Below are 9,789 nucleotides of genomic sequence, written 5' to 3'. Positions count from 1 at the left end.
AAGGATTTGGAGGGCTACAAGGGTGTGGCCATGACCCTCTACCACGACGCCTCAGTATATAACAACAGGTCGAGTCCCAATCAGCAGCAACGAAAGTCTCCTCCCGTGAGGAGGTCTCTCCGGTGGTACTCGAAATCGGATAAAGTCCATGCAATGCATGAATATCACCGGAGTTGGTTTTGACATGATCGCCTTTTCCTTCTCTGTTTTGGGGTTCTCTTTGCAAAATTCAGGGACGTGGTTGTATTTTTCGTTTTCTCCTGGGTCCTGGCGTAAAGTATGCGTCGATGCTTATCTGGTGGAAAAATCTGGGGCCTTCGGGACGCTTCTAACGTGTCGGCGTAGCCCCTCCCGTCAAAAGAAAAAAACAAACCCTCCAAACCCCAGCGAGTCCGCCGTAGAAGTCGACGCAGCAGCAACCGCCGCCGCCGCATCCGATCCCATGGCGTCCCCGTCCGCGCCGGCGCCGTCGCGGCCGCAGCGCTCGCCGGACGAGGTCGAGGACATCATCCTCCGCAAGATCCTCCTCGTCTCCCTCGCGCCCCCGTCCGCCCCCAACCCCGCCGTGCCCTACCTCGAGCTCACCGCCGCCGAGCTCCTCTCCGAGTCGCGCCCCCTCCTCGCCCTCCGCGACGCCGCCGAGCGCCTCCTCATCGACCGCCTCTCCCTCCCCGCCGCCTCGCCGCCGCCCTTCCGGTTCCTCGCCGCCGCCTTCGGCCGCGCCGCGGACGAGGCCCGCAAGATCTCCACGATCCGCGACCCCGCGCTCCAGGCGCGGCTCAGGGCGTCCATCGCCCACGTCCGCGGCCTCATCCTCTCCTACGCGCGCATCGTCGCGGGGAACCCGGACACCTTCCCGACGCCCCCCAACGCGCCCCACCCCGCCGCCGAGCTGCTCGTCTTCCTGCTCGCGGAGGCCGCCGACCCGCTCGACTCCGCCCCGTCCCCCGGCGCCCCGCCGCCGGGGGGCTTCCTGGACGAGCTCTTCGGGAACGCCGACTATGACGCCGTCGAGCCGGTGATGGGCGAGCTGTACGAGCGCCTGAGGCAGAGCGTCGGCAAGGTATCGGCGCTGGGCGACTTCCAGCGGCCTCTCCGTGTGCTGAAGCGGCTGGTGGGGATCCCCAACTGCGCCAAGGCTCTGGTGCAGCACCCCAAGTGGATTCCTAAGAATCAAATCATGCTGATTGGGGAAGGAAGAACCATGGAGATCTGCAGCTTGCTTGGGGCCTTCTTCCATGTCAGTGCTATTCCCGATCGTGAATTCGCAAGCCAGCCTGATGTTGGGCAACAGTGCTTCTCTGATGCATCTACACGCAGGCCGGCTGATTTACTGTCATCATTCGCAGCAATACAGAATGTTATGAATAGCTTGCAGGATGGGCTGAGGGATGTTCTTCTAGTGCTGCTTAAGAATTCGGATACTCGAGAAAAGGTCCTTGAATATCTGGCAGCGGTGATAAACACAAATGCAGGAAGATCTGGCATGCGTGTGGACCCTTTGAAATGTGCAAGTTCGGGTATGTTTGTCAATCTCAGTGCTGTCATGCTCCGTCTGTGCGAGCCTTTTTTGGATAAAATGGAGTCGATGAAGGGCAAGATTGATGTCAAGTACCTCTTCTGCAACAAAAGAGTAGATTTCAAGAGCTTGACCGCTGTAAATGCCTCCTCAGAAGAAGTCTCATCATGGATAGAGAGCTGGAGCCAAGATAATGCCAGTGGGAAGGCAAATAAAGAGAATTTCTCATTTATTTGCGAATGTTTTTTCATGACGGCAAGGGTACTTAACTTGGGAGTGATGAAAGCTGTGGCAGATCTTAAACATATCTCTCAGGAACTCGCAAGGTGTGAAGATGATTTGGAAGCAAACAAAGCAATCAGAGATCAAGGAGGAAGTTCACCACAGCTTGAGCAAGATATAACACGCTTGGAGAAGATAGTTGCAGCCTTATCCCAAGAACAGTTCTGCTATGAATCTCAGATACTAAGGGACAGTGCTTTTCTTCAGCGTGCACTATCTTTCTACAGATTAATGATATTGTGGTCAGTAGACCTAGTTGGGGGATTTAAGATGCCTTTGCCATCAGAATGCCCCATGGAATTTTCCTGCATACCGGAGCATTTTCTTGATGATGCAATGGATTTACTTGCTCTAACCTCTAGAATTCCAAAAGCTCTGGAGGGCTTCCCATTGGATAATTTTCTCAATTTCAACATCATGTTCATGGCGAGCTCTTCTTACATTAAAAATCCTTACCTGAAAGCAAAGATGGTTGAAGTTTTGAAAAGCTGGATGCCACAAAGAAGCGGCTTGAAATCCACAGCCTCGTTATTTGAGGGGCACCAACTATGTCTCGATTATCTTGTCAAGAATCTTCTGAAGCTTTATGTGGATATTGAATTCACTGGCTCCCATACACAGTTCTTCGACAAATTTAATATCCGGCACAACATTGCTGAGCTTCTTGAGTATTTATGGGATGTTCCCAGTCATCGAAATGCTTGGAGACAAATGGCTAAAGAAGAGGAAAAGGGTGTCTACTTGAATTTTCTGAACTTCCTTATCAATGATAGCATCTATCTTCTTGATGAGAGTTTGAAAAGGATTCTTGAGCTAAAGGAAATAGAGGCTGAAATGGCTAATACTGTTGCATGGGATAGCAGGCCTGCTCAAGAAAGAGAGGAGCGGTTGCGCGCGTTTCATCAGTCAGAGAATATTGCTCGATTTGATATGAAGCTCGCAAATGAGGATGTTGGGATGCTTGCTTTCACGTCAGAACAAATTCCAGCACCTTTGCTTCTTCCAGAAATGGTGGAAAGGGTGGCGAGCATGTTAAATTACTTCCTCTTGCAGCTTGCTGGTCCCCAGAGGAAATCCTTGACTGTAAAAGATCCAGAGAAGTATGAGTTCAAACCGAAGCAGCTATTGAAACAGATTGCTACCATCTATGTCCACATTGCAAGGGGTGATAAGGAAGCTGTCTTCCCAGCTGCAATCTCAAAAGACGGAAGGTCATACAGTGAGCAGTTGTTTGCTAGCGCAACTAATATTTTGTGGAAGATTGGGGTAGACCCCCAAATCATACAGGAGTTTATGCAACTTGCAGGTAAAGCAAAAGCTGCTGCCGCTGAGGCCATGGACGCTGAGGCTATCCTTGGGGACATACCAGACGAATTTCTTGATCCGATCCAGTATACTCTGATGAATGATCCTGTGATACTACCATCGTCGCGGGTCACAGTAGATCGACCAGTTATTGTTCGGCATTTGCTCAGTGACAGTACTGATCCGTTCAACCGCTCCCAGCTCACTCAAGACATGTTGATACCAGATACAGATCTCAAGTTGCGCATTGAAGAATTTGTCAGGTCCCAGCAGTCGAGGAAGCGGAGGGCTGTCGACACTCAGACCGGGGAGCCTGATGGTGCTGCTGATATGGTGGAGTGAACTGCTAAAAGCTGGGATGGACAGTAGTTTCAGGCCTGATCAATTGTCGGTAAATGGCGTAGAGTGCTCCCTGCAAATCTAAGCTTGTACACTTTGTCATGCATTGCCTTATCATGGACCGTTAGGTTATGTCAAGTTCACTTGTATAAACATTTTATCATTTTGTTCAGCGGTTAATTATTAATGGTGTGTGCGTTAAAAAATGGTATTTTTCCTTAAAAACAGTCGACTGTTCTCAATCGGGGCTTGATTTTCTGATCGCGCGATTTGTCTCCAGATTTGTACAGCCAGCCTTGTTTGTTGGGCCCGCTTGCCTTATTGGTTTTTGTTTTCAGCCCGTTATTCTTTGGGCGCCTGTTGTCTTTTACTCTACCTGCATCCAGGAAGGAGGCCCATGGAGGCATCTCTTATGCAGAACAGAGACAGGGGGAATGATGGAGTGGAGCGGCATTGTCGTTGGAGGTTCAGTTGAGGAAGAAGCAGCTAGAGCTAGCCAGAGTTTGATCATTTAGAAAAATTACTGGATGTTTGTCTCCCAGGTTTCAGTTCTCTCTACTGTCATATCTCCTTTTGCAATTTGCTGTATGCACTTTTATTCACCACACAATTTTCTTTCCTTCTTATCAATTGAAAAGGAGCCCATAGCTGGAAAAGCGGTGGATGTATTTTACCGAAATGGAACTAAAAGATCTTAATTAAGGCGAGTCAATACTACTATTTTTCTGCTAATTATTTGTGCTAGCAACCATGAATATTTGTGAATGTTCTTGATGCCAGCTTAATCCAGTTTTCTTCTTCTACCATTGAACTTATCTTCTGATATGTTTTCTTCCTCACTTACTTGAACACAAACTAGATTTTAGGATCTTTGAGGTGGGCCGTTCGTGTGGACCAGCTCTAGTCAATCAGTTCAAATAAAATGATGTAGGCTGTCTTACAGAAAATTTTCTTCATCTGAAAGAAAGACAAAAAAATATTCAAGTCCATGCTAGTATTTTTTGTCAAGATTGTATAAGCTTTCTTTTGGATATTAGTCATGTACTTCAGTTTAGGAAAAAATATGTCCATTCCTGCAGCCACTAGTCTCACCATGCCTTTTTTTATCCCAATAAGTTGAAAGCTTCATTTCTACCACTTATTTTCCTTGTATGTAACAGTTCATGGTTCTCGTCCATTAGAAACAGAGCTGATCTCTGTGCTAAAGTTAACAAATTGTGCATGTTTGAATAAAATACTATTCAGTCTTTTAGGTCGCACCAATTCGTTTCTTTCGTAGCAACAAGGTGCTAGCTAATGTTCTAACATTTTAATCATTCATGTCAAATATTTTCATCTGATACTTCTAGCTTACTGGTATTGGTAGCACACCTTTAATATATAAAACGAATGCCCTGACCATGAACACCGTGCCATTACTGATAGGATTTAAAAATGAATCACTTTCTTTAATTGTATACATAGATGTGGCAATGACTTGTTCAAGAATGTGTTCATCTCAATCTTGCTATAGGCTAAAGACTAATCTCCCAATCTTGCACGTCTGCTCTAAAGTTACGCTGTTTAAATTTGTGCAAGCAGAACTGATATAGTGATATTAACTTGTTCCTAGTGTGGAAACTTATCTTGACATAGGACCAAAATGAAACATCCATCTCCGATCTCGACAAGTCATCTGAGCATAACTGCACTAGTATTTTACACGAGCACTGCTTAATTATACTTGGGGTCGCCTGAAAGCAACCTTTTGTCAACTGCTTATAATTTATTCAGTTACTTAACCTGATCGCAACGATTAACCAGTATGAGAGCTGGCATGGCACCTGCACTTGTTTTTGTTCTCGGGAACTAATGATCTGATGGGTGTCACATAGCTTTCATGAAAGAGCTGGAGTACATATATTTGGTTTACTACCGAAAGCTGGTGCCTCAAGCTCTGCTAGCTACTATGTTTGTTTATTCCAAAGGTTGGCTGCTGGGCACTACCAGAACTCCATTTTGTTATGATTTGTTCTATTATTTCATACATGTTCTTCCACTTGGCTATTGCAAAAAATATGTGTACAACTTGTTCTGTTATATGTTTTTCTCACATCCTTGTTCTCTTACAGCCTACTCCCTCTGTAAGCTAATATAAGACCTTTTAGATGACTACTTTAGTGATCTAAAAGATCTTATACTCCCTCCGTCCCAAAATAAGTGTCCCAACTTTGTACTAACTTTAGTGCAAAGTTATACTTGAGTCGAGACACTTATTTTGGGACGGAGGGAGTATTAGTTTACAAAGGGAGTACATGCTATCTGATAAGTAGAATTTCATGCTGGAGATTCTGAAGGTTGCCGTGGCAGGAGCTAAAGATGCCAGACAGTGAACCTCTGTCTTGGTTACCAAGCTGATGCTTCATCTTAGATGTCATTTATGCTCATCAGTTGAGTGTGAGATGCTACGTTTGGGCATTGATTTGGTTCATGTTTGAACATTATTTGTTGCCATTTCCATGTTTGGAGCCTTGTTTAATACGTGAATGTACTTGCTTCAGTGGTTAGAATTGGAGCCTGTGTTTATATATGGATTTATGTGTCAGCTTGAGAAGCTTGTGCGTGTATTTGACCAATTTGTGTCATGTGAACAGGTTGGGTGTTGACTTGGCTCATCTCTTGTATGGACATTTTTCTGCGGAATAGATGTTACAGTTTCAGGCTGGATCAATTTTTGGTAAATGGCGCTAAACTCCTCCCTGCAAATCTAAGTTGAGCATACAGCTCATACACCATGAAGAAAAATACTGTGATGCATTGCTTATCATTGATTGTTAGGTTATGGCAAGTCCACTTGTATAAACATTTCATCATTTTGTTCAGCTGCGAATTATTGTTCGTGTCTTAAAAAAAACATTTTCCCTAAAAAACAGTCGGTTGTTCTTCAGTTTGTGCACACTGCACAGTTGATTTTCTGATGGCACGATTTGTCTCCAGATTCGTACAGCCAGCTTGTTTATATTCTTGGGCCTGCTTGCCTTATTGATTTTTGTTTTCAGCATGTTATTCTTTGTGAGCCCGTTGTCTTTTCTTTTTTGCCTGCGTCCAGGGAGGAGGCCCTGGAGGCATCTCTTATCCAGAGAACAGAGACAGGGAGAACGATGGGGTGGAGCGGTGGCGATGTTGGAGGTTTCAGTTGAGGAAGAAGCAGCTAGATCTAGCCAGGGCTCAATCATTTAGAAAGATTACTGAATGTTTGTCTCCCAGATTCAGTTCCCTCTACTGTCATATCTCCTTTTGCAATTTGCTGTATGCACTTTATTCACAACAGAAATATTTTTTCTTATCAATTGAAAAGGAATCGATAGCTGGACAAGCAGTGGATGTATTTTCCCGAAGTGGAACTAAAAGATCTTAATTAAGGCTATTCACTACTCACTACTACTATTTTTCTGCTATAATTATTTATGCTAGCAGCATCGAGTATTTGAGTGTTCTTGATGCCAGCTCATCTAATTTTGATTTTCTAGCATTGAACTTACCTAATGATATGTTTTCTTCTTCACTTCCTTGAACACAAACTAGAGTTTAGGATCTTTGGAAGTGCTAGCTAGTGTTATAACATTTTAAACATTCATGTCAAATATTTTCATCCGATACTTCTGTCCTGAGCGCTTTGTGCCTGGCTTGAGTCTTGCCGTGAAGCTGCGATGTTGTTTGGTTAGGAGCCTGGAGATGCCTGTACGAGCCTGGCTGGGAGGCGTTTCTTGTGTTTAGCCTGGTTTAGAAAAATGTACGCATGCACTTAGGGTGTGTATGGTAGCAGTTCCCACAATAGCATTGTCGTTCTCCTTCTACACAGGCTGAGCACATGCCTTTTTTGTTGTTCGGTAGCGGTGTATGTGCTGAGACATGCTGACTCTTTGACAGCCTGCATGTTTTAGACATGTTGAACAATTTTGAATTCCGAATAATTTTTTTGAATGGTGGAAAAAATTGAAAAATGTGAACAAAAACTTAAAACACATTTGGAATTCCCTTTTCTTAAATTAGACAATTTTTGGGATTTCAATTTTTTTATTTTTTTAAAAATGTAATTCTGAACATTTTTCGAAAATTTGAAATTCTGAACAACATCTGAAAATTTTACGACATTTTGTAATTCCTTTTTTAATTTAAACAAAATTTGAAATTCTGAACATTTTTTGTAAATATAAACAAAATATGAAATTCTGAACATGCTTTGAAATTTAAACAAATTGTGAACTTTTTTTGGAAATCAAAAACATTTTGCCATTTTTTTAAATTAAACAAAATATGAAATTCTCAACATTTTTTCTAAATTTAAACAAATTGTAAAATTCTGAACACTTCCTGAAAAATTAAACAAAATTTGAAACTTTTAACATTTTTTGCGATTTTTTTAAAAAAATTGATTTTATTTGAAAATCCCATTAATTTTAAAATTCTGATTTTTTTGTAAAATCAAACAAAATTTGTAATTCTAAACAATTTTTGAGAATTGAAATAAAATTTGAAATTCTGCACATTTTTTGAGGGTTGGTGCGAGCATGGCTGCGTCCGTGCACCTTATCTGGGCCTGCTCAACTTAGCATGGCTGAGAGGCCTCTCGTGAGCCCATACATCATGCCAAACAATCACTATAAGAAACTTTTGAGCTCATGCACCTACCAAACACACCCTTAGCTAGTCGCATGTGAGCCTGGACAGGCAGAAAACCATCAACTCTCCAGGCACAAGTTTTTTCGAGGCATCAGGTTGTGGATGCAAACTAAACTGACCCTAGATGACTTGGGAAATGCATGGATGAATCCGGCTACATATGAACCCACTTTGGAAAACATATTTTGAAATGCCAAAAAATTCTGAGGTTAAATTGTGGCTTTAATGCCAAATTTTTTGAAAAACATACTTTGAAAGACATATTATGGACGTGTTGGATGTCGCCATCATCTTATACAGAGGTCGGACATTTGCTCAATGAAGATTAATTTCTTTATAAGAAAAATCAGTTGTATCTTCTTTGGCACGGAAGCTTGCATTAGTGTGGCTTAGGAGGAAGGTTTAGGTGTGAACTTGGGCAGGAAGAGTGTGGAGTCCGAATGTTAGACCATTCGTCCTGCAGCAATTCCATTCCAGTCTCCACTAATGCGAGATGCTGATAACAACGTGAAAATTTGTGGAGTTGTTTTGGCTACAAGAGTGAAAAATGATCGTCGTCTCTCTCACGATAAAATGTTGAAACTTGTCCCTCACTCCATCCATGCACGTCCAGCCACTTCTGGTCCTTCGTTTTTCACGCGTTCCCCTCCAGGACCAGCTAGGTTGGCGACAACCTAGAGCTGCAGAGATGCCCAACGAGCTAGCTTGGCTCTTCACTTTCCCGTTACCCTGTTCAAACGCAAAAGGAAAGTGGTGGTTTGCATTGGCCGGCACCTGATGCTGCCTCGGTTTGCCTAATCAATCAACATTACTTCGTCCACTGCACAACCTCAGGATGATCGATCGAGTGGATGAAAGATAGAACCCATCAAGCAGACAAATGATTTTTGCAAGCGATATGGCATGAAAATAACACATTGTAATCATATTTATTGAACACTTCCAATTGTTGGTCTAAGTTGAACATTGATGTTTGTCCACACTTTAGATTGTGGGAGAAGGGAGAACCTACATAGTCTAACTTCGGTATTGTAGTGTACATTAATGCAAACCGAAGTGTATGAGAAGATTTCCCACACATGTGCGGAACGTTGTATTCCAAAGAATATGTAGTATGTAATACAAAAGATAAAGTTGCCAGCTATACAATAGAACCGAACAGAATCGATCGATCTATTCTGAAAATCACATAGAATCAGCTGAGATAATACGCTAAGCATGCAAGAATATATGCTATCCTAACACGTGTTGGCGTCGATATGACATTAAAATGATACGTTGTACTCATTTTTATAGACACTTGGCACTTCTTATCTTATAACTAACTAACCGTTAGTTCAATTGTTGCTCTAAGTTGAACATTGGCATGTGTCCACAATTTTAGATTGTGGAACGAAGGGAGGAACATACACTCTTGGTTCGTTTTGGTGTATACCTTTTAAATACATGATTTAATACTTTTTAAATACAATTATTAACATATTTTAAATACAATGATAAACTTTTTTCAAATACATGTATTGATGTCAAAAAAATTATACAAATTGTACATTTTCGTATACATCTGTATATTTTATTTGATATACGTTTGCCATTCTCAAATACATGATTAATATTTTTAAGTACATTTTTTTCAAAAACAAATTGGAATATGTGTTGAAACATTTTTTAATGTAACAACA

At 42.4% G+C, this 9,789-nt stretch overlaps 1 protein-coding gene across 4 annotated transcripts; it reads left to right on the top strand.

Annotated features, from left to right (window-relative positions):
• Nucleotides 1-334: 334 nt before the first annotated feature.
• Nucleotides 335-6,862, top strand: LOC123149201 (probable ubiquitin conjugation factor E4). Of its 4 annotated transcripts, XM_044568787.1 has the most exons (3): nucleotides 335-5,412; nucleotides 6,079-6,161; nucleotides 6,534-6,862. In XM_044568787.1, the coding sequence occupies exon 1, from the start codon at nucleotides 443-445 to the stop codon at nucleotides 3,446-3,448; it is 3,006 nt and encodes a 1,001-aa protein (XP_044424722.1). In that variant the 5' UTR covers nucleotides 335-442; the 3' UTR covers nucleotides 3,449-5,412; nucleotides 6,079-6,161; nucleotides 6,534-6,862. The 4 variants fall into 4 exon arrangements, with proteins under 4 accessions (XP_044424722.1, XP_044424719.1, XP_044424720.1 ...); XM_044568784.1 differs by having other exon boundaries at nucleotides 335-3,987; nucleotides 4,084-6,862; XM_044568785.1 differs by having other exon boundaries at nucleotides 6,079-6,862.
• The last annotated feature ends 2,927 nt before the right edge of the window (nucleotides 6,863-9,789 follow it).

Source organism: Triticum aestivum, chromosome 7A, assembly GCF_018294505.1.
Source record: "Triticum aestivum cultivar Chinese Spring chromosome 7A, IWGSC CS RefSeq v2.1, whole genome shotgun sequence".
Taxonomy (NCBI): domain Eukaryota; kingdom Viridiplantae; phylum Streptophyta; class Magnoliopsida; order Poales; family Poaceae; genus Triticum; species Triticum aestivum.
The sequence above is the reverse complement of the archived record's forward strand: the minus strand, read 5'-3'. Positions and strand labels throughout refer to the sequence as shown.